This window comes from Trichoderma aggressivum (genome assembly GCF_033847375.1).
Source record: "Trichoderma aggressivum f. europaeum strain CBS 100526 chromosome Unknown scaffold_002, whole genome shotgun sequence".
Classification (NCBI taxonomy): domain Eukaryota; kingdom Fungi; phylum Ascomycota; class Sordariomycetes; order Hypocreales; family Hypocreaceae; genus Trichoderma; species Trichoderma aggressivum.
Genome location: NW_026946368.1, coordinates 88,840 through 111,773, shown reverse-complemented (window position 1 = coordinate 111,773; position 22,934 = coordinate 88,840). Strand labels below are relative to the sequence as shown.

At 49.6% G+C, this 22,934-nt stretch overlaps 9 protein-coding genes across 9 annotated transcripts; 5 read left to right on the top strand and 4 right to left on the bottom strand.

Annotated features, from left to right (window-relative positions):
* Positions 1–377: 377 nt before the first annotated feature.
* Positions 378–1,564, bottom strand: Triagg1_852 (uncharacterized protein; the record flags this gene model as incomplete). The annotated part of the gene is made up of 3 exons (XM_062901962.1): positions 378–987; positions 1,060–1,204; positions 1,267–1,564. 3 exons carry the CDS (start codon positions 1,562–1,564, stop codon positions 378–380), a joined length of 1,053 nt encoding a protein of 350 aa, XP_062760076.1.
* Positions 1,565–2,186: 622 nt separating this feature from the next.
* On the top strand, positions 2,187–3,412 carry Triagg1_851 (uncharacterized protein; the record flags this gene model as incomplete). Its single annotated transcript, XM_062901951.1, has 2 exons — positions 2,187–2,726; positions 2,819–3,412. The coding sequence occupies 2 exons, from the start codon at positions 2,187–2,189 to the stop codon at positions 3,410–3,412; spliced, it is 1,134 nt and encodes a 377-aa protein (XP_062760075.1).
* Positions 3,413–4,761: 1,349 nt separating this feature from the next.
* Positions 4,762–7,553, top strand: Triagg1_850 (uncharacterized protein; the record flags this gene model as incomplete). Its single annotated transcript, XM_062901940.1, has 4 exons — positions 4,762–4,805; positions 5,403–6,155; positions 6,221–6,507; positions 6,571–7,553. The coding sequence occupies 4 exons, from the start codon at positions 4,762–4,764 to the stop codon at positions 7,551–7,553; spliced, it is 2,067 nt and encodes a 688-aa protein (XP_062760074.1).
* A 1,021-nt stretch (positions 7,554–8,574) lies between these two features.
* Triagg1_849 (uncharacterized protein) lies at positions 8,575–9,130 on the top strand (the record flags this gene model as incomplete). Its single annotated transcript, XM_062901929.1, has 2 exons — positions 8,575–8,872; positions 8,949–9,130. 2 exons carry the CDS (start codon positions 8,575–8,577, stop codon positions 9,128–9,130), a joined length of 480 nt encoding a protein of 159 aa, XP_062760073.1.
* A 181-nt stretch (positions 9,131–9,311) lies between these two features.
* On the bottom strand, positions 9,312–9,829 carry Triagg1_848 (uncharacterized protein; the record flags this gene model as incomplete). The annotated part of the gene is made up of 4 exons (XM_062901918.1): positions 9,312–9,386; positions 9,462–9,536; positions 9,595–9,666; positions 9,800–9,829. The coding sequence occupies 4 exons, from the start codon at positions 9,827–9,829 to the stop codon at positions 9,312–9,314; spliced, it is 252 nt and encodes an 83-aa protein (XP_062760072.1).
* A 214-nt stretch (positions 9,830–10,043) lies between these two features.
* Triagg1_847 (uncharacterized protein) lies at positions 10,044–11,523 on the top strand (the record flags this gene model as incomplete). The annotated part of the gene is made up of 2 exons (XM_062901907.1): positions 10,044–10,155; positions 10,232–11,523. 2 exons carry the CDS (start codon positions 10,044–10,046, stop codon positions 11,521–11,523), a joined length of 1,404 nt encoding a protein of 467 aa, XP_062760071.1.
* Positions 11,524–11,872: 349 nt separating this feature from the next.
* On the bottom strand, positions 11,873–13,726 carry Triagg1_846 (uncharacterized protein; the record flags this gene model as incomplete). The annotated part of the gene is made up of 6 exons (XM_062901895.1): positions 11,873–11,989; positions 12,087–12,573; positions 12,642–12,767; positions 12,820–13,184; positions 13,255–13,451; positions 13,528–13,726. 6 exons carry the CDS (start codon positions 13,724–13,726, stop codon positions 11,873–11,875), a joined length of 1,491 nt encoding a protein of 496 aa, XP_062760070.1.
* Positions 13,727–16,716: 2,990 nt separating this feature from the next.
* Positions 16,717–18,201, bottom strand: Triagg1_845 (uncharacterized protein; the record flags this gene model as incomplete). The annotated part of the gene is made up of 2 exons (XM_062901884.1): positions 16,717–17,487; positions 17,554–18,201. The coding sequence occupies 2 exons, from the start codon at positions 18,199–18,201 to the stop codon at positions 16,717–16,719; spliced, it is 1,419 nt and encodes a 472-aa protein (XP_062760069.1).
* Positions 18,202–20,682: 2,481 nt separating this feature from the next.
* Triagg1_844 (uncharacterized protein) lies at positions 20,683–22,692 on the top strand (the record flags this gene model as incomplete). Its single annotated transcript, XM_062901873.1, has 4 exons — positions 20,683–20,753; positions 20,869–21,167; positions 21,244–22,463; positions 22,534–22,692. 4 exons carry the CDS (start codon positions 20,683–20,685, stop codon positions 22,690–22,692), a joined length of 1,749 nt encoding a protein of 582 aa, XP_062760068.1.
* Between the last annotated feature and the right edge of the window lie 242 nt (positions 22,693–22,934).

Genomic DNA, 22,934 nt, shown 5'->3' with positions numbered 1-22,934 from the left:
CCCCAACCCCCACGTATGCTTTATCATTATGTGTTATAACGTGACGCATTTTCTACACAAGTACAAGAAACATCAGATACGAGCACAGTTGGGGAGACAAGAGCCATCTAAAATTAAAACCTTGCACTAGCCATTGTCACATGGAACGTCCCATGTTGTGCGAGCACGTTCTCTCTAGCATTTGATCTAGGGGGTGGTATCGTGTTAAAAAAAAGAACCCAAAAAGGAGGCAAAAGCCTCAGCGCCAATCCATGCCATGCCATGCCATACCGTACCGTAATGCTGCTGCGTGGTCCATATTGTACATCCATATAAAGCCGCACCAAAAGAAAAAAAAAATAGACAAATGCTGCTAACTCGTATCAAGATCCATCAAATTAGCCCCCGCCAGCTGGTCTTTGCTTTAATTGTATGAGATGCTTCAAGCCGGTCTGGACGCCCATGTACTTTCGCTGTTTAGGATCATACCACCCCAGGACGTATACAGCCATGACTGCAGACTTTCCTTGCAACTCTACCAGTCCATCAACTCTGATGCAGCCCCTGCTGGGTGGCTGCTTCGCAGGCTGCCAGTTCTTGGTAAATGTAACGGTAGCATCCTGAAGAGCGGCCTGAATCCGAGGATCAACTTGGCTTACACCACTGAATGGGGTGCCGGGGATTTCGCTGATGCCGGTGTGGACCGGAAAGTTGGACTTATCCGGCTGCCCTGGAACCTTGACGGTCTGTTTGCCAGTTGACCCGAGCTCTCCTTGTTCTTTGATACGATTCAGAATGGCGGCCTGCCATGTTGCCTCGGGTGGAGGTGGCGTGTTAAATCCCAATACTTTACCAATATCTTGGGCTGTCTGCCTTGCCAATGAATTAAGAAATGCCCACGCTGACAATGCTACTGCTTTCGGGTATATGGCCGTGTTGAGGTGGTTGGCAGCCAGCGAGTCCATCGGCCGATCGCCCCAGAATATGCCGTCATCGTCGATAATGATACTACAAGAGCAAGCATTAGTAGGTACGTACGGAGTACATGCCGAAGCAAATGCTAGTGACTTCGTGTCTTACCCAGAAACATAGTGCTTAGGGGGCGGTGCGGGGGGGTAAATGATGTCCAGCCATAGCTTTTTGAGTTTGATATCCCGGCCGCCGAGCAACTGAACATAGGCAGGATTTCGTTCAACGCCTCGCCGTATTAGCTCCGCCAGGCCCACTATGAAGACAGTCAGTTAGTGACTATGCAGCTTCAAAGGCTTTCGCCCTGCGCCTACTTACTCTTGATGTCTTTCTGCAACTGCTGGTCTTTATTCACAGCTATGAATGTTGCCCACTCAGGATCGGAGCCCTTGTACGGCGGTTGCCTAACCTCCTTCGTCGTAAACGGGAACGGGAGGAACAGAATCGGCTCGTCTTCATCCGCCATATCCTCCATCTCTTTCTTTTCTCTCTCCGACAAAGCCTCCCATTCGTGATCCGCCCAGTCTAATAGCGGGTCAAAAACGACGGTCGCGAATATCTGCCAACAGGCATATACGGCTATGGTTGTAAAAACGGCTCGGCTGTGGTTGGACATTAGTCTTTGGAAAAATCGCGCCGACTCAGCCGCGGCAAACAGCTTACTTTATGCGACGCCGGAAGGAACCTGGCTTTGGTGGAACGATGGGTTTGGCGAAATAAACCGGAAGCCCCTCTGCTGCTGGTCGATTTCGCCATGGTAGAAAGGATATCTGTCGGCTAATGGAAGGGATGCGATGGGCGGGGAGATGTGGTGAGGCTTTCGATATCAGGGTTGAGTGTCGCTGTCGCGAAACGACCGCTGCGCGCCGCAGCATCCCGGCTTTTCGGTTGATTCTGCGCGGTTCCAAACGGCCAAAGATATAAAATAATGCAATCAAGGAAGAAGAGAAAGCTCGTATCAAAAGAGCAAGCGCATGGTGTATTTCAAGCTATTGCGATGGATGATGAAGTTCTACAGAGATGATAAGGCAATCGGATTACACACATTTGTCGAGGTGGTTACGCAGGGGTCTGACCGGAACATTGTACCCCCATTGCCGACGCGCCAACCACATCCAGCTAGCATGCACCTGAGGCGTCACCTACGTACTTCATATTCTCGGTGCAACTTGTTGACGCCGAGCCCTTTTTGCGCGCCTTCACCATTCACAACAGCTTCGACAGAGACGAAAATCATCATGAAGCTCTCGCTGGGGATTGCCGCAGCATTTGTGAGCTGCGCCGCAGCATCACAGCCCGCCGCCGACGTTTACATTCTGCCGAATCGCGAATCCGCATCGCCGCCGTCCATCCCCAGCAGCATTGCCCGGCTGATCTTGCTCAAGCGGGCGGATTCCAGTTCCTTTTCCTTCGTCCGCGATATACCTGACGATGTCGATGCCGAAGAGGTGGTTTCATTGATGAATCGATATGGAGGCGTCACCCCCTCGCTGTTTGATGAGCTCGCCCATGAGCCGAAGCAGTTGTTCATTACGCTCCAAGGATTGACGGAGGAGCAGATGAAGGAGACCAGAGCGAAATTACAGCTGCAGCCATCATTCACCGTCCCCGATGCGCCTCATATCGACCGTCAGGAATGGGCGACGGGCTTCGAGATGCCTCCGCACGAGCTTATATCTGGAAAGGGAACCAGCTGCTCCTATGATGAAATGACCAACCCAGTCGAGTCCCGGTGTTGGAAAGGAAAGACGTTGCTGGCCAATTTTGATATCCAAAAGGTACGCATTGAAAGTGTTGGATGTTTCGGTGTATATGGTAGATGGTGTGATAAAGAAAATAACCCGAACTAACGCCGCACTTTTCTTTATAGAAGCCGGAATACTTGGACTACGTGATCGACAGCTTCCCACGGCTGACCTCGCTTGCTGAGATTGGCGAAGTGCAGACGACTTTCCTGTTCTTCCCTGGCGCTGGCAAATTGTCGAGCCAGGCTCAAGCCCTTCACAAGCGCCAGGCGGAGCGGGTGATCTCCCACTTTCATAAGACTGCGGCCGCGGTGGAACCTACTTCGCCGGCGCAGAACACCCTCCGAGCCCCCGCAGGACCTATTCCCGCCTGCTTTGATTCCCTGGACAGCTGCGTCTCCAAGACCGGCAATTGCTCACAGCAGGGAGAGTGCTTGAACAAGTACGCATCTGCAGATGCCGGTGCCCTTGCCAGCGGCCGCGCCCCTGTCTGCTTTGCATGCCACTGCCTTAGCACTAGGACCGGAGAGAATGGACCTCTTACCCATTGGGCGGGGCCTACGTGCGCCAAGAAAGACATTAGCGTGCCGTTCTGGCTCTTTGCTGGCTTCACGTTGCTTATGCTTGGAACTATCTCCTTGTCCGTCACCATGCTCTACAACGTTGGCGACGAAAAGCTTCCCGGTGTCATTGGGGCTGGAGTTTCCAAGTCTAAGTAAGCGGCCAATGGGACATTTGGAGCGCGTCTTCTTTCTATGGCTTATTGATTTGTTTTTCCTTTGTGACCGGTGGATAAGTAATGGGATGTGGATGTCCATGAGATGATGGGTAATGGCCTAGACAAAGGCTGAGTTTGGCATGTAGGAGTCGAGGAGCACCTATCGATGAGCAGCTCTACCATGTAACAATTGGAGCCTCATGTACCATACAGATGTATTCAATAGCGTTTGTTTTGCTTTTCCGTACTGTTAGCTTCTTAGAAGAGAATGGCCCGGCCACAGGGCTGAGTCTTTGGTTCTGAAACAGGGAGCATATCCGTCTTCCGTGCCGATCTTTGTCATGGTGGTAAGAAGTTGTAACAGTAAGACGTGACGTGTTGCTGGTTGATGACGAGACAAACAAGATGCGGGACACTAACTCAGGCGTTGATACTATATACAGTTCAGTTGACACATGCTTGACTAAGCTCATCTGCTCTACATACAGCGGCTGGAAACCCGCGGGTTGAGCTCAAGCAAGCGGAATAAGCATACTCTTAGCACGCAAAGTCCGCAGTAATAAGGTTAACTGGAGACAGTTCAGAACGGAACTGGCAACTCGTGCAATAGTAATCGGCCGAGACGGATTCCCTGTTGTGGTCCCCGTTTAGGACTAGCCGGCCAAGGACGCGCCAAGCATTTCGCAAGTGGGCGATATACTGCCCGGTGAGGACTAGCCTGGCCCTCCCAGCTGAACGGTGCATCTGATTACACGTAAGTTTGATGCCCATGCGTCGAGTGGGGCGGCAGCAACTGGACAGGCATCAAAGAAGTAAGGAGCGATCCAGCAGCTTCAAGCGGCATGAGCGAGAACCTCGTCGGATACTCTGTCTCCGGACTGGGCTGGCCGCCTCAGGCTATTTGATGTCCTCCATTGCCTACTCTGGCTGCGCATCTCGCTCGCTCTCGTTTATGCTTCACGCATCGGGATTTTCCGCGTCTTGACCAGGATATTCTCCGGGAGCTGTGAGGCGTGGCAGATTGGCCAATCACCCCGCCGGAAACCCAAGCAGCGCCCCCGGTGGGGGTAGTCCGGACTTTTGCGAAAAGGCCGTTCCAAGCAGCTGTGGTTTGAGGCGTTGAGTCTTCAAGGGTCGTTTCTGAGAATGGTCTCTGGCAACCTTTAAAGTCGAAAGCCCGCCGGACTTCATTCTACTTCCGTCTCGCAAAAGACCTGGCCGACCATGTACCCTCTTTTGATTGCTTGCATAACCTAGGGCGGGCATTCGAGAGTAAACAATGGATGCTGAACCCTCGGCAACGATCACTAACAGCTCAAGGGCCGAGAGGCCAAAGCTGCCCACGGCCAAATGGGGAGCGGCATGCGCTCCTTGTGCTACCGCGAAGGCGAAGTGTATACGATCAAACGAAACTCCGGGAGCTAAATGTGACAGGTGAGCTAAAGAGGAACAAGAGCTAAAAGTCCTGAGACCTTTTTTTATTTTATTGATTTATTCGGGTTTTGTGTTTTGTCATTGGACTTGACACCGGGGGGAACGACATCGGATGGAGAGTGGGATGGGATAGTCACCAGTATCAGCCGTTCCTATCTTCTCTTTGCTTTTCTGTTTTCGTTCTTCCGTAATGAACGGCCAAATCGCGTTTTCTATTCTTCTATTGAGCGTCAACTAACAAGTCAATTGCCGTTTGTCACGACTCATAGATGTGAGAGACTCTTGAAAGAGTGTTCCAACCAGATCCATCGCCCTCGAAAGAAGAGACAAGCCAAACCTTCGTAAGTCCGAAAGTTCCGTTTCCATCTCTTTATATGCAGGCTCTAGGCTGCGACTCTGTTATATGCCGTTCCGGAGATGTGTTAGCTCAGTTCCCGGCCCCTGATGCAACAACTCCGTTTGAACGGAGAATTCAATGTTTCGATGGCGCTAGCAGCTGTAATCGTGGTGAATTCTCCAGCTCTTCGTGAATCTCCGATCTAACAAACCCTGAGTAGCCGAACGGCGCAGATCGAAGAGCGGTTGAACGGCCTTGTCAGTCTTCTCAAGGCCTCCGGAGAGCTATCTGGAGCTCAGAGTGACCCACATTCGCAAGACGACAACGAAGATCTGGGAACAGAAGGCTCTTCTGACCGCCCGTCCCCGTTCTCAAGTCCGTCCAGCGCTATTCCTAGCATATCTAACCAAGGCAATACTTGGATAATCGACCCATCGTACAACTCCTTCACGCCGAAATCATGCATTTGCCATCCGGATACCATGGAAGCACCGCCGCCTCCGGAGTCAGACGAGGTGCTTCTTGACTTTTATCGAAAGAGTCTGCAGCCCGTCCACCCCTTTGTCGTAATCCCACCAAATGTCTCGGCAGCCGTCCTGGCGGCAAGACGGCCGTTTCTAATGGCAGCCGTTCGGATGGTTAGCTCGTTTCGAAGTATCAGGTCGATGAGGGCGCAGATGTATCATTTGATGAAGCACCTTGCAGATCATATGCTCATCCGCTCGGAAAAGTCACTGGATCTGCTATTGGGAATCATAGTCATGTTGGGATATCAGCAATACCACTGTTGTCTCCACGGGCAGCTGAGCAACTTGATAACCTTGGCCGGGAGTTTGATTGGAGACATGGGCTTGGGTAAACCCCCGGGCGTACACGAACGAACGCGGTTAATGGTCGTCCGCCCACCAGAACTACATGGCCGAAGTAATGAAGAGAGACGAGCTTTTGCTGGGGCGTGGTACTGGGCATCCGTGTAAGTTATTTCTTTGCTACCTCAACCAATTGCCATGACTTGTTTGCTTACTATTCCTCCTGCAGGATATCCATGAATTTTCAAAGAGTTGAACCCATGAGATACAACGGATACCTCCAAGACTGCATGCGGCACCTCGAAGAGCACCCAGAATATGAAAGCGACATTTCTCTTGTCTATCTTGTCAAGATACAAAGGTTGACGGAACGAATATCTGAACTCAACTCTAGGGACAGAGCCTCAGAGGAAGCCTCTTCTGTCCCTTCGGCTCCTATCTCAGCCTACATCTTGGCATTTCAAAACGAGCTCAACCAAATCCGGGGCTCTATGCCTAAGCATTTGAAAGATGACAGTGAGTATTTTTGTGTGTACTTAGTATGTATTATAATTTCCATCTGACTAACGTTTGCCGTAGAAACTTTTCAGCTCTTGCTGGATAGCGCTAGGCTTCGTCTATACGAGCCTCCGGTGGTTGATAAGAACCTGATCCGCTCCCTGTCCAAATCTCTTTCTTCTGTATCCATGGCTACAGATTCACCGCTCGATAAGATATACCAGTCAAGCGCCGCTCTCACAGCGTGGTTCAATTCTTGGCTTTCCCTTCCCATCTCCACATACTACTTTCAAACCACCGCAGTGGGCTCGCACCTTGTTTACGCTCTCGTCATGCTGGCCCGATGGGCAAGGTTGGCGACTCCCAGAGCAATGTACGAGGGCAAGACCACTATGCCAGATGACCCAAGTGCGAATAATCCTAATGTTGCCCTGTATAACTCCGATATGGTAAACTCACAGTGTGACCCGAACATGACGGTAGATAAATGCGGAATGCCACGAGGACGTGTGACGGCACGCCCTGATTTGGACGATCCTGAACTCGCAGCTGCTGTGGCTATACTGCGGACACAGCTGCAGACACAACCAGGACTGATGATTAATATCCCCGAAATCCTTTCTGCGATATCCGGCCGCTTCGAGCATGCCAATGCAACTTTCCAGCTATGTTCGGCAGATCCCGAAAGGGTGAACAAGAATGTCTGGATGATGACTGCGCTAAAAGTACGAATTACGAGAGCGAAATTAGAAAAGTGGGCAGAGCTGGTATCTGAAGGGTCAGAAAACATGCATCTCGAAAATCGATCAGAACCGGACCAGAGAATGGCTGATTGGCAAGCGGCAATGCACATGCCGCAAACCGAATGCGCCGGACTGGACGATATGGGACTGTTCGCGGATGATGGCTTACAGGAGCCGCAAATGGATAACAATTGGGGGAACATGGCGCACACATCATGGACTACCGATCTATTATCTGGTTTCGACCCAAGCGGATGGTTTGATGGATACGTGGATTGGAATTCAGTCCCGATGGCTGGCGCGCACCCTATAGAGAGATGAGCTCTTCTCTCTTCGTTTCTCTGCGATGAAGGAGAGATTTAGACGGCCTCTCTTCGACCTTCTTGCTGGATTTGATACACTATGAGCGATTGTCAGACAAAACTTAACATATGATGAAGTCGCAAATGTCAGCAATAGCAAGGCTGAAATTGGTATCAGAGTTATGCCTGCAAAAATATATATACTGGGTCTTTCAACAACGCCGATCTTCTCTACACAACTGTCGCAGGAGTCTCAGATAACATGCGATTTGAGCGGAAGATGTGCGGTGGCTTTTTAATGCGACACTTACAAATGAGCGATTGTTTGGATATTTTCAAGAACTTGATTTAATGGGGAGTCTTACGGAGATGAATGGTTTCGACTATTTCGTGTCACTCACTTGGGCAGTACTTGCGTCACGCTACAGTATATTTCACGATTCTGAGGGCGTGGTCTGAAGTCGAGACTCGGCAAAGGAGTAACGTTGAATTAACTGAGCTTGGTTACGCTCTATTGCTACTTGGATATTGCTGTGGCAATGATATGGAAGGCATCATGGGAGTAACGGTGGTATAAAAAAACGGAAAAATACCCGTGTGGCAATTCAAAATATATGGGTGCTCTTCTTTTTCTGTCATGTAGATTGAATACAAAAGGTCTTTTTCTTTCTTGACTCTTCTAGGATGAAAGCTACGCTGCGAGTGAGCAACTAAGGATATACTCCGTGTAATAGTAACTACCTATCAAACGCTGAATGGGTAGTGGTATGCACTTTTACTTTGGAACCTCTACTTCCAGCGCGTAAAAAAACACACAATTGAAGAATGATCAAAACTGGGAGGCATCGTATGTCCAATTGAATGCCCTGCTTACAATAGAAATGGGACAAATCTGGCATTGGAGAATGCGGGGTCTCGTGCTCGTCCCATTACATCCCCTTGAACTCCTTCACAGTTCTCTAAAATCTGAGCTTCTCATTTATCAGCAATCAGCAACCGATTCTATCCACCCACCTGTTTATTAGATAGTTGAATCAAGAATGGCGTCTTCTGAACCACAAGGCAGCTCTATCCTTGCTTTTGAAGAAATACCACCGTCTGACGTCTCCTGTGCTGTCATTGAGCCTTCAGACGTCTATGAGTGGATTGAGCACAGCAAGGCGGCAGGAGATCACGCGCGGAGGGATTTTCTACTGGTCGATGTGCGCCGGAATGATTGGGAGGGCGGCACAATTGCCACGTCTGTGAACCTGCCGGCTCAGTCCTTCTATTTTACTCGTTCGGGGGTGTATCAGCTTTGCAAGCAGGCTGGGATAAAGAAGGTTATATTCTACTGCGGTAGGTGTCTCATCCGGTGCTGTGGCGATACGCCTTGATTACTTGTCAAGGCAAGACTAACGATGATAACGTCTAGGGAGCTGTGGAAGTCGGGGGCCAAAATGCGCAGGGTGGTTCCAGGAATATCTCAATTCGGTTGGGGAAACCGACTTGACGGCCGCCATCCTCAAAGGAGGCGTCAAGGGGTGGCAGAAAACGTACAATGGCCAGAATATGGACCACTATGATCCGAATGCCTGGGGTTCACAGAGCAAGTAGCCGCAAGGTTCCTGGTTGGGGGGTGCATTTCGTTTTTCTCTTTCTTGAGCTCGGATAAAAACCAAAAATCTAGCAACAATAGACGTTCGTATCAAGTCCCATGATCGCCTCTTCGTATCGTTTCCGTAAACGCCAAACAAGGATATTCAGGCATCCATTCGCCATCTTGTTGCCGCCCCAATTATCGGTTCTGCCTGTCGTCGCCGCCGATTCTCTCCAGAGCTTCCAGCATGACCACGGAGTTGCCACGGATGACCTGCCGCATTAAAGTAAGCGTATGTTCTGGAGGGAAAAGGTTTCTGTGTTGGGGAGGGAATCTGGTGTTACACACCACCATGCCGAGCCTAATCTTCTCGCCGCCTTCTTTCTCCTCGACCGCCTCGTCCAATACGATGTTCAAGAAGACCTGTGTCCGTTAGCTTCCCACGTCCATATTTCTCTGCTTGGTGTCGGGCCATTCTCACATCGTATCCGCGGAGTATACCGATGACCTTTCGGCTCCCGTTGAGCTGGACAAACAGCCTCTTGTCGAGATACTAGCTTCCAGTGTCAGTTGGGATGATTGATCGATTGGAGCAGCAAATGATTCGCATTGACAGGTCCATTTGATAGGAGATAGGGAAGCTGTCCAGATCATGTGATAATTATAGGTCGGACTGGGCAACTCACCTTCTTCAGCTCAGGTTGGGCGGGCGCCATCTTGAGCAATCAATTAATTAATAGAGGCTTTGGAGACGGTCGATTTGCGACGCGATCTGGAGCACTAACGCAACGCAGGTCGAGGAAGCTTTGCCCACCTTAAAATGTAGGTCACGTGCTGATAAGATAACGAATCTCGGGTTATCGACATTGAGATGCGGATGCGCTCGTGCAACTTGCACCCCAAGCTCACATACCGGACAAATTGAAAAGGATGAGCTCGTTTGGCGCGAAACGAAAGGCGCGGGTCATCAAAGTTGGTTATGACGATGGCGAGAGCAGCGGGGACGCGCCATCAGTGGCCGAAGGCGGAATCGTCAAAGATGGTACGTAACTGCAAGAAAACTGTTTGGCGATGTCTTTGCTGATGGAGGGCAAGGCTGACTTTGGCTGGAGATGTAGATGCTGTGAAGCCGGCGTTTGTGTCTAAAGTAGGCCGGAAGCCATTCCGCCAATCTGGACTACGGAATACGTTCAATCCACGAGACGAAGATGCATCAGGCGGCAAGGAGGAGACCTCACAGGGCAACGACGAAGATGACGACGGCCCGGCAGTCGTACGGCCGAATAACAATCGAGCGGGCTCATCGAAGCTGAAGAAAAAGACTCCAAAAGCAAAGATTTCGTTTGGCGACGATGCAGGGGAACAGGATGACGAGCCAGGTAGCGATTTTACTTCGGGAAAGCCGGCAATGGGGCAGGAAGTACTTGAAAAGAACACTATCAAACGAGGAATGGCTGCCCGAGGGCTACCGTTACCTGTTCGATCATACCAGGATGATGACGACCGGCCAAAATACAGCAGAGAATATCTCGATGAGCTTCAATCATCAACACCAAATACCCCGAGCGACCTCTCATCTCTCAAAGCGAACCTCGACGACGAAATGGATCTGGATCCATCCGAACTAGAAGGAGCTTTGATAGTAGACTCCCCTATACCGCCGCCCATTGGTCAGCCGCAGACCACTCAGATCCTCACCGAAGCTGAAATCCGCGAAAAGAAAGAGCGCAGAGCCCGATTAGCAAAGGAGAAAGACTACATTTCTATGGAGGATGAGGATGATGTTCTTTTAGCTCGAAAGAAAAAGGACGAAACTCGGTTGGTTGCTGAGGATGAGGACTTGGGAGAGGGTTTCGACGAGTACGTTGAAGACGGTGGACTTTCACTAGGCAAACGCGCGGAAAAGGAGCGACGAAAACAGGATCGTCAAAAGATGGCCGAGCTCATCAATGCAGCCGAAGGCCATACCTCAGATTCCTCATCAGACAGCGATGCCGAGCGACGAATCGCCTACGAAACAGCGCAGACGCGTGCAGGAATGGATGGCCTAAAGAAGCCGAAGAAGGACCCCAACGAGCAGCTGTTACAAGTTCCGCCCAAGATTACACCGTTGCCGAGTCTTGCAGAATGTATACTGCAGCTACAAGCCACACTGAAATCCATGGAGAGCAACATTAATGCAAAGGCAGCCACAGTAGAGCAGCTCACGCGCGAGAGAGACGACATAGTGAAAAGGGAAGCGGAAGTACAGGCATATTTGAACGAAACGGGCAAGCAGTATGAGGAGGCTCTGGGGCGAAAACCCAACTCTGGTGGCGGAATCGCTGGCGCTGAATTAGCCGGCGAGAGAGGTTTGGAGAGCTTGGGAGCAACGCCACTGAACGAGGTTAATATGGAGGATAGAGAATGATGCGTTCTCATTTGCTTTTCTCAGCCAGGATACGACAATTACAGTGTACGAATACTATATATAGCGGGATACTGGGCAAGCCATCGATTGAACAATAAATCTAATGATGGACCATTGGGTCAAGATTTTATGAAGATGTTTCTTCTCTTGCTTATATACGATGTTTCCGGGGTGATATCTACACAGAGATGTTGGACAAGGCTCAATTTCTCATTACACCAGCGGGACAGGCTGGAACTACTGGAAAAGCTTGCCTTGTGAGCTGGGGTATCATATCAGATGAGGATATACGGAAGAAGAAGACATTTCGAACAGCGCAACGTAGACTCGTAGCCGTGTTTCTCCTGGTTCAAAGATTACGTTTGGTAAGCGTCACCCAAAAGTCAAACGCAAAGAGAAAGATGGAGGCAGTCGTTTTGATCGGGGTTTCGGGGTTCATGACGCAAAAGTCGAAGCGCCGTACAAGCTGTCACAGAGAAAAACAGCCGTGTTAGGTTGTCTTGAAGCAGTTTGAAGCAGCGCTCAAAAAGAGCCGACCATGTCCATGTAAGTGTGTTACGTACCTCAAAAACGGCCTTGTGCAACTCCATCAGGGCAATGGGTTTTCCGAGACAAGAGTACTTGCCGTATCCGAAATGGGTGTCGACGGCGTTTGTCATGTCTTTCAGTCCGTCTCCTTGAGCGATGAGCCACCTCTCCGGCCGAAAGACGTCGGCGTCCGGACCCCAAACAGCTTTTGAGCGTCCGACTCCATGAAAGCCCTGGCCAATCTCCGTGCCGCCGGGGACGAAATAGCCGTTGAGGTAGTCACCCTCGGGGGGTACGGTCTTGAAGCCTAGGCCGCCGACTGGAGGCCACATGCGGAGGCCTTCGCGGATGACGGCTTGGAGGTAGGGCAGAGACTGGGTTTGCGCCCAGGTGATGGGGGAGCTGACGGTGGGAGAGGCGTGGCGGATTTCGTCGATGAGGGCGTTGTATGCTGGTGGGGAGGTGATGAGGGAGAGGAGAGTCATGCGGAGGGCGTGGGCGGAGGAGTTGGAGCCGGCGATGCTGCTGGTTGATTAGTGGCAGTGCTTGGGAGTTTCGGTGACAAATTGCAAGTAGTGGAGGAGATGTACATGGAGAGCAAGACTTGTTGGATGAGATCGGTTTTGGTCATGCCGTTGTCGATGTGAGCTTGCATCATGTCGTGAGCTCTTGGTGTTTTGGGGACTAATCGAGCTTCTACATAGCTTCGCGCGAAACTAATAATTCTCACTTAATATTCAATCCCTCTGATGATTTCTGTTGACTTACTTCATCAATCGACCAAAGCCAACTTGGTCTCCTTCCTTTGGCAGCAATAATCGTAGGGGCCACGTATGGACGAGGTTCGCTAGGGACGGCATCACAGAGACTACGTTCATCATAGGCAGTGAAGTCGCGTTGATCTCGTTGTACTGGTACAAATCCTGATCATTTTCAAGATAGCCAAACGGCTGTCCAAGAGAGATGTCGCCAATGGCGTCTAGGGCGAAGAATTGTGTCTTCTCAGCCATGTCAACCGGCCGGACGTCTGGGCCGGACGAAACGTATTTGCGCCCAATAAGACTAATGAAACTGAGGAGTTGGCGATCTATGGCAGCTTCGAAGCTGAAGCCTTCGTTTGCCTTGCCGGCGAACTGCGCCAGGTATTGAATTTAGTCTGGATTTGGTGGGCAGAAGAAGAGAGAGAATGGAGTGTGGACTTACACCAGGAGCCATTAGGGCGCGCATCTCTCTATGCTTTGCCGGGTCTCGTAGGGAGACGACATTGTCTACGCCGGGGACAATTTTGCCGCTTGCGTAGAATCTGCCCTTGGTGTAGCCGCTGCGGACTGCGGACATTCGACGAAGCGCCTCGGGATCAACAGAGAGAAGCTGGTTGGGGCCGATACGTACGAGAGGGCCTAATATTGTGAAAGTATATGAAACTGAAATAAGTACAATCCATCTTATTTCGCTTTTTATGGTGGGTGTACATACCATAAGTGTCGGCGGCTTCTTTTAAACGCTCATGATATCTCCCGGACAATGCGTTTGAGAGCTGCCACCATATTGTCCACCCAGCGCTGGTCGGCCCGGGTATGTGTCTAAGTCGTTGCCAGCGGTAGACTCGACGAACTAGAAAGGCGATTAGAAATATGAGGCAGAAGTTGGATAAGTAGATGGTTAAAGGTGGCATTGTGGCCACTTGGATTTCTAGGCAAGGCCGATTTACGCCGATATGAGAAGCAATAAGCCTGAGATTAAGAAGACGGGATGAAGAGGGAGAATTGGCTTGGTTTGAAGCAGCATGCTTTTTTGACCATCTCACGACGCCTTGGCCTTAGCATTTAGCTTCAAATCCCGGTTGCGGAGGTCTATGAACTATTGAATTCGACGACTAGTGGTAACGGCATCGGATGCGAATCAAACAGCAAAGCGGGATACGCGGCTGGAAAAAACAGCCCATCAATCTGGGTAGGGATGAAAGACATTGAGGGGGGCAAGCCTCTCTCTCTGCTAACCGACCGTGACCAAGCATGGGATCGGGATTTGGACATTGTTCCGAATGGCGAGTCTTCAACAGCTCCGAGTCTGTTGTTGGTCCACGTTCATGTACGGTACAGAATTAGTTACACACCTACATTACAGTACCTACCTAGTAGCGTATGACAGATGGCTGGTGCATGTGTAAAGACTCGGAATCAACACGAACCCGGCCCTCGGATCCAGCTTCCAGGAGGGGAGGGCCGGGCCAGGATCAGGAGCCAACTGGGACGGCGCTAATGGTGCTCTAAGTCGTCCATGCGGGATGAAGATGGAGATGGATGGATGGATTGATTGATTGATCAGTGGAATGTACTTACTGCGACAGGGAATGCAGGCAATGGACGGGAGTCAAGGCAAACAGTCAATTCTTTTCTTGTGTTGATACGAAGATCCTAACCAAATCATCACTTTTCTCCCCGATAGCGATTGCAAAACGCCATAATCGATGCTTCCAATTTCCACCACAGAACCCCAGAATCAAACATCCAACGCAAGCCAGACTTCCCTTGGTAAAGATACCTATATGCGTACTTGTATAGCGTCGAGGTCAGCTTCGAGGACACTGAATTTATTGTCATTGGCTAGCCTACCCATGGTTGCCCAATTGGCGTATAGGCAAGATTCGGCACTCGAAGAATCTCGAAGGCTTAAGGGCAAGGGAATATAGCAGCGGCCCAGCAGGCTGCTTGACATGATCCAAAAGCCGAGTTGCAAGCTACAATTGTTGGACCAGCTGTAGCCCCTGCGGTTGCTCCCCAAGTGGCGCCCCCGGCTGCGTAGCAAGCTGTGACGACGGTAGCGCACCCAGCTTGGCAGATGCCATAAGCGACGGGACCGGCATTTGAGGTTGCTGCCAGAGCCAAGATGGCAAGGACGTTGACGATCCGCATCTTGTTGGTATTGTTGATTTCGTTGCTGTGATAGCTCAACTAGTGAGAGAATGGATTCGTTCGTAGTGTATAATTTAGAGGAGGAAGAAGGCATCCTTCTCATGAGCCATGGCTATGTGATATATATGCTTAACCGCTTGGGGCTGGATTTGACAGTATATTCGCCCAGCAAGTAACTTCATTATGACGTTATGTCACGATGAAATGTGCCACTTACGAGCAGTTACATGTCCCATGTGTTGATAGAAACATGAGGACTGTGACACATTCAATGAAGCGGGAGGCCTGCAATCAATCGGGAGGCCTTTAAGGCATCATTGATTGGGAGGCCTTCAATCAGGCGCCACTGGGACGACGCTAATGGTGCTATAAGTCGTCCATGCTGGATGGAGATGGATGCATGGATGGACTGATCAATGGAACGTGGAATGCGTTTGCTGCGTCTATCTTGATGCAAGCTGGCGACAGGAATTACGGGTCATGGGAATTAAAGTGCAGAATGAATTGTTTTGCTGTGATATGTTGATACGCGACTCCTACATGTACTGAATCATTGATTTCTTTTCTCCCCGATGGCGATTGCAAAATACTGTGATCCATGCCTCTAATTACCCCCACGAAACCCCAGAATCGAAATTGCAAACCCAGCAGGCTTTGCTTGGTAAAGATATGCACATACGGGTTAGATTCGAGCAAACGGCATTTGAGGATAGTGGCTGGCCTACTCGTGTGTATCCAATTGTCGTATATGATTTATTATATTAGGTAGGATTTAGACCGTGGAACCTCGAGAAGGCTTAAAAGTAAGGGATCGTAGCAGTGATCCAGCAAGCGGCCTGGCACACCCCAAAAGTCCTGTTGCAGGCGAGAACTGTTGCTGGAGCTGAAGCTGCTGCGGTAGCTCCCCAAGTGGCGCCCGCGGCCCCATAACAGGCCATAACAAGGCCTGCACACCCAGCTTGACAGATGCGGTAAGAGATCGGACCGGCATTGGAGGTTATGACTAGAGCCGAGATGGTGAAGACTTTGATGATCTGCATCTTGTTGTTGTGATGATTCAGCTAGTGGGAGAAAAGACTCGTTCGCTTTGAAAGTAGGTAGGTATTGTTCTGTTGATACGGACGTGAGATGCAAACAGCTGAAAAGCAGTAGCGTATCATATCAGCTATAGGTCATGGTTATATGACATGTGTAGAGACCGCCTGAGGCTTAAATTGAAGGCGTCTCTGCATGGCAAGTGACTGAAGTATGATATTATGCCATGGTGAAATATGCTACCTTCAAGGAGTTACTCTGAGAATGCAGTAAAGTAAGTGCTACAACACAGTTAATCCATCGAGAGTGGCACGACGCCAACAATGGCAGCTTACATATGAAAAACTTCATTTTATTTTTCGTCTCTGCTCTGTCCTGGTAAGATGGATACAGTGGACACATGTAATAATTTCAACGATGCAGGCCGCCGCTCTAAGTGAATACTTACCTAGTAGGTAGGCAACGTAGGTATTCCATGTATGTAATTGGCATCTAATATTTTGCCGCCGGTGACACATGCTGGGGACGCTCGGAAAGAAATTGGACTATCTGATGTGGGGTTGAGACACGGCGGCATATTCAACCCCAAAGTAACACTCAAGCAGCATCATTATTTTCGAGTATTTGTATGCACGATTCTACCTAATGAATACGTTGGCCATCAAATAAATGTGTTCTATCTATTGCAGTCTACATGCAGTGACACAGTCATCTATCATTTGGTCTTCTTGGCTTCCCTCGGGGTATACACCAATCCATCTCGCATGCTTCCAAACCATAACGCCCATAAATCGACGAACAAATTCAGACGTCCATAATAGGGGCCCTTGCCCGTGACTTTTGGGATCCGGTCGGCGGCCTTGACGAAATAGGAACTCTTTGCATTGGTACTCAGCATTCGCGGCATTCCCTCTGTCCTCTCGATGACTGGGACGACGCTTGACGCGTTGTCCGCCTCCATCTGCTTCACCACTCGAATGGCCAGCTTCGTCGTGGAATCGGCACCGGGAGTCCATGTCGTGGTCACGTAACCAAGAATGAATACTAGGTTGGGTAAACCTTCGATTAAACAGCCTCTCCACGTGTACCGCTGTCCAATGTCTACGTCTTTACCGTCAACTCGAGGCTTCATTCCGCTGAGAATCTGTATGTACAGACCAGTGGCCGTCACAATCACGTCCGCCGGCAGCTTGCGTCCGGATTTGAGCAGGATTCCGTCCTTCTCAGCGGTGTCAATCACATCCGTTACAATCTCGACGTTGTCGCGATGCAGAGCGTTGAAGAATTCGTCATCTGGAGTTAGGCATAGCCGCTGTTGAAATGGGCCATATGTTGGATTGAAGTGAATTGAAGCATCGACCTTCTTTGGCAATTTCTTGTCTAGATCCTGAGTCATGAGAAAGCGTCCCAGGCGGGGGAATAGCAGGCAGAGTTCAGAGATGAAGACTTCAAGCCAGACGTCGATGAATCGGACAATCCAGTGCACCTAAGCCACGGACAACCACGATGATAAGAACGTCTCGAGGTTCGAGCTTCTCTCCATGGAAACAACATACGACGGCGTCCGCTGAAGCATAGTGAGAGTCTTCGACTTGTCGGCCATCTCTGGCAACAGCGTAATGGCGGTTGCTCCACTGCCGATGATTATGACGCGCTTGTCGTTATAGTCGAGGTTCTCTGGCCACCACTGCGGGTGAACGACTGTTCCTTGGAAGTTCTCAATACCGGGTACGGGGCTCTTCAAGGCCTTTTCATACGAGTAGTAGCCAATGCAGGTGAAGAGAAAATTGGCCTTGATCAGCTTCTTGGAGCCGTTGACGTCAACCTCTAGGGTCCATCTCTGCTCTTCGGTGCTCCAGTCACTTTGCACAACTCGATGTCTCAACTGGATCTTGTCGTAGGATCCGTCTGTCCTGGCAGCATCCTCGAGGTATTCGCAAAGCTCAGCGGCCGTGGCGATCTTGTGAGAGTGTTTCCAGGGGTGCCAGGGAAGGCCAAAGGACCGGAGAGACGAGTCGCTACGTATGCCCGGATACTTGAAGAAGCTCCATGTCCCACCGATCACGTCGCGGGCCTCGAGGATGGTGAAGGACCGATGAGGAAGGTCAGTTTTCAGCCGGTGAGCAGCGTTGATGCCGCTGAGGCCTGCGCCAACGATGACAATGTCATGTTCCTCAAAAGGTAATTTAGCATTAGCCATTTGATGCTGCTCTAAGAGACTCCACTGTAGACGAGGTGAGGCCCGTTGAGATTTCGAACAGCAACAGCAGGAATTCAAGTATAGATCGCACCTTTATAGTTTCTCAAACTCGTATTGACGCCTACTATTTACCGAATTACCTCGGAAACATCGTCGGTAGACACTCTCCCCGTATTAACCATGCTGCATAATCCTGTAGCAGCGTTATACTATATGCAGTAATGTCAACTGCTTTATAAGCTGCTATTCAACATATAATACCATAGCTTAATGAATCGATCTTCTTAAACTGCGATATGCTGGTCCTAGAATTGGCTTGCAGGGTTCAAATCTGGCGGCATCTACTGATGCATTTTCCGAGGTAATTCGGTATCTGTCTGAACTGCTGTAAGTTTGTCCTAGAATTACATATGTAGACCGCAGGGTTAATACCTGGAGGTAACCACTGCCCAGTTTTGCAAGGTTATATGGTATGTATTCTCTATCTCCCGGGCACGCTCTGATAGAGCCACCAGACGACAGGTAGTAAGTTCATGTTGACTGGAGTTACATGTATTCAGCTCTCTATGAAGTACTAGCTGCACTGCTTGCGTATTAGCGATAGCGGGGTGCGCCATACTAAAATAGTCCTGGAGTTTATTCGCTGGGTCCTACCCAGATGAGCAGATTACTATCCATATTACTTCGCAAATCTCGACTGTGGGTTGTTCTTTTTATGGTGGCATGCTAACGTGAGGAAGTTAGCTGATTAAGTACGTATCATAGGTACTGAATACAGGTTTTAATTCTGGGGAGATTCACAGTTGAGTTTTGCGAGCTTATATAGTAATATAGGGATTTCCTAATAAGTAGTTGTCCCTAGCTAATGAGTATTTAAAAAGACCAAGTTTTATGGCTCAGTATAAGACTTTGAAGCCATAGGATAGCTAGTATTATTACTGGCCTAGTAACAAAGGGTCAAATTGATCAAAGTTGTTTGTTGAATTCGTTGATAGAATAAAATTGCTAGTATAGGAAAACTCAGGGAGAGCCTCTAATATTTATATTCCAGAAGTCAGTACTAATAGCTGGTATTGAGTTACATAAAGACTATCATTTGTTAGCCCTGGAATGAGGCTATATAGTGGTATAACCGATGTATTTTGATGCTTTTGCTGGTTGCTGAATCGTTGAGTGTTTATAAGCTATTTTCGGAATTCATTTGCGGGCCAAGTACAGGAACTGGTCTGGATCTAGGTTTTGAGCTTTTTGAGCCCCCTTGGGCTCTTGGGGACTTGGTTTTTCAAGCGGTTTTATTGGTTAAAACTACTGATGTAGGCAGGACTCTTATATTTAATAAAAATAAATTTATTACAAATTGTCTAAGCAAGATAGCTAGAAGGTTTATATGATGCATTGAGTGCTAGCTACTAGTAATGCATTTATAATTCTCCCTTAGAAAGGCATAATACTCCCTTAGAAAGGCATAATACTCCCTATAGTAAGATATATATATGTATGTTGCTATTAGGCTACTAATTATCCTATTCTTCTTTTATATGGAAGCGTCAGTCTTATTTAGAAAAGAAAAAAAAGTCCTATCACTGTGTAATAGTGTTGAGTACTTGCATTCCCAGCTGTTTATGCTAGTTGTCTCACAGCATGTTACCAGCCCGGCCAATGTGCAGCTTATTCTTTTCGAGTTGCCTTTGAGTTGGCTGACATGACATGGCCCCATACGTCTAATGAATAATTTTCTTCCTCTTACTCACGTACTGTGCAACACAATAACCTAGTATATTCCATCTTATTGATCAATCGGACGCTAAGGGCGTGCGTACTATCTCTGACAGCTAATCCACCGATATAGGCTTGCCTTGGTGCTACGTATTTACGGCTGCATAGATGCGTGGATTATGTAAAGTGCTTTTGCAGTTGATGCTGTTTCTCTTGTATCTTCCGTTACCATAGTATAAGATGCGTGGTATACGGTAAATAAATTGTAGATGAAATATACCAAGGGCAGATACTCAAGGCGACACGTGCAAGTCTCCCCCTTCATTGTTCAGCGCCATTGGCAACAGTACAACTACTATGGTACATGTCTTTTGATGCCCACCAATGAAACTGCCTGTACCCATCTACACTACAATTGCACTTTCTTCACCCAATGATACTGCATAGAATGATAGAAGGTACTCATCATCAACAGCAATTTTGCCTTGAAATACTCGTGTTTGTACAGCAAAATCCGACTTCCATCAAAAACGCCCCACACCAGCTTTGGCCTATTGGAAAGGCCCTTGAAGGGTGGGGCACGATCCCGCATCGAAGCAGCTAGAAGGTACCTTGCCGTGTGTACATGTATTTTATAGACCCCACACCGGAGTTGGTTTCTTTCCAGAGCTGATCATCTCCAAGTTTTTGTTCGTCTCGTCTCCTTCTCAAGCATCGCTCACCACTGCATCTGCTATTTCTTCTACAGGGGATCTACTCTTCACCATGGCTTCCGCAGACGAGCTCAAAGCTCTGGGCAACAAGGCCATCGCCGAGAAGAACTTTGACGAGGCAATGTAAGTTTGTTTGCCAATCACCCCACCTGACCCCTCGTCGTTCGTCCCTCGTCGTCACACTCGAGCGATCCGATCCAAAGACTGACATTTACGATTTGCTTTTGCTTGCCACTAGCGACAAGTTCACCAAGGCCATCGCTCTTCAGCCCGAAAACCACATCCTCTACTCCAACCGATCTGCCGCCTATGCCTCCAAGAAGGACTGGGACAAGGCGCTTAAGGACGCCGAAAAGACGACCGAGATCAAGCCAGACTGGCCCAAGGGCTGGGGGCGCAAAGGCGCTGCTCTTCACGGCATGAATGATCTCTTCGGAGCCGTTGATGCGTACGAGGCCGGTCTCAAACATGACCCAAACAACGCACAGCTCAAGAGCGGTCTCGCCTCTGTTGAGAAGGCCCTGCCGGGCCAAGAAGGTACGTTCCATTGCGGAAACCAACGCGCATAGTAGCACTGGGATATAGAACGTTGCTGACACGGAATTTTGTACAGGCGGCGGACTCGATCCCACCGGCGGAATTGGAAACATGTTCAAGGACCCGAAGCTCATTCAGAAGCTTGCCTCCAACCCCAAGACGAGCGGCTTCCTTGCCGACCCCACATTCATGGCCAAGCTGCAGCAAGTTCAGCAAAATCCCCTCAACTCGCAGGATCTTTTCAGCGATCCCAGAATGATTCAAGTGTTGGGTGTCCTGATGGGCGTTGACATGGAAATGCGAGACAGTGCTCCCGAGGGTAGCGAGTCTTATGTTGTGGCTGATGATAAGGACACTCCCATGACGGATGCACCCAAGCAGCCCGAGCCAAAGAAGGCGCCCGTACCCGAGCCGGAACCAGAGCTGGACGAAGAAGCTCTAGAGAAGAAGAAGAAGAAGGAAGAGGCCGACAAGGAGAAGGCCCTCGGCACGGAGAACTACAAGAAGCGAAAGTTTGACGAGGCTATCGAGCATTACAGCAAGGCATGGGAGACCTACCAGGATATCACCTACCTTAACAACCTTGGCGCAGCTTACTTCGAGAAGGGAGACTACGACAAGTGTATCGAGTCCTGCCAAAAGGCAATCGACGAAGGCCGACTTATCTATGCCGACTTCAAGCTGATTGCCAAGAGCTATGCCCGTATCGGCACCGCCTACGAGAAGAAGGGAGACCTTGCTCAAGCAGTCGAAAACTACAACAAATCTTTGACCGAGCACCGAACCCCCGATGTTTTGAACAAGCTCCGTGCTGCCGAGCGAGCAAAGGCTGAGGCTTCCAAGCAGGCATACATTGATCCTGCCAAGGCTGAGGAGGCCCGTGAAGAGGGCAACAAGAAGTTCAAGGACATGGATTTCCCCGGCGCAGTAGCCGCCTACTCTGAGATGGTCAAGCGATCACCCGAAGACCCCAGAGGATACAGCAACCGCGCTGCCGCCTTTGTCAAGCTCTTTGAGTTTCCAAGTGCGCTGGATGACTGCAACCTGGCCATCAAGAAGGACCCAACCTTCATCCGGGCCTATATCCGAAAGGCCCAGGCCTACTTTGGCATGCGGAAATACTCCGAGTGCGTGGATGCCTGCGACGAGGCACTGCAGGTTGATGCAGAGCATCACAAGGGCGCCAACGCTCGCGAAATTGAGCAGCAGCAGCAGAAGGCTTTCTCAGCCATGTACTCTGCCCGAGAGAACGAGTCAGAGGAGCAGACTCGACAGAGGCTGGCTCAAGACCCAGAGGTGAGATTTTGGCCCCTTTCACATAGACGTAGCATTTTGAATGGGCATCTGCTAACAAGAGTCTTTGTAGATTATGGGCATAATGCAAGATCCGGTTATGCAGTCCATCCTGCAGCAATCGCAGTCTGACCCCATGGCGCTCCAAGAGCACATGAAGAACCCGAGCGTGCGATCCAAGATCCAGAAGCTGATAGCTGCTGGTGTCATCAGAGTTGGAGGCCGACATTGAGACCAAGGGAACAAAAGGGGCGACATTTGACGGCAGTGTAAATCAGGAGTAATGAGTCAATGAATTTAGTCATTTTTAATGTAACTCTACATAGCTTTCGCAAAAATTTCTCATTTTTACGATTATTTGTCTGCTTTCTCATGGCGGGGTCCTGATAAGGTTCAGAACACTACCTACTAAGTAGGTACCTTTTCTTAAATCAGCTTGAAGTACAGCTCTTGATCCTCTGTCGTTATGTTCAC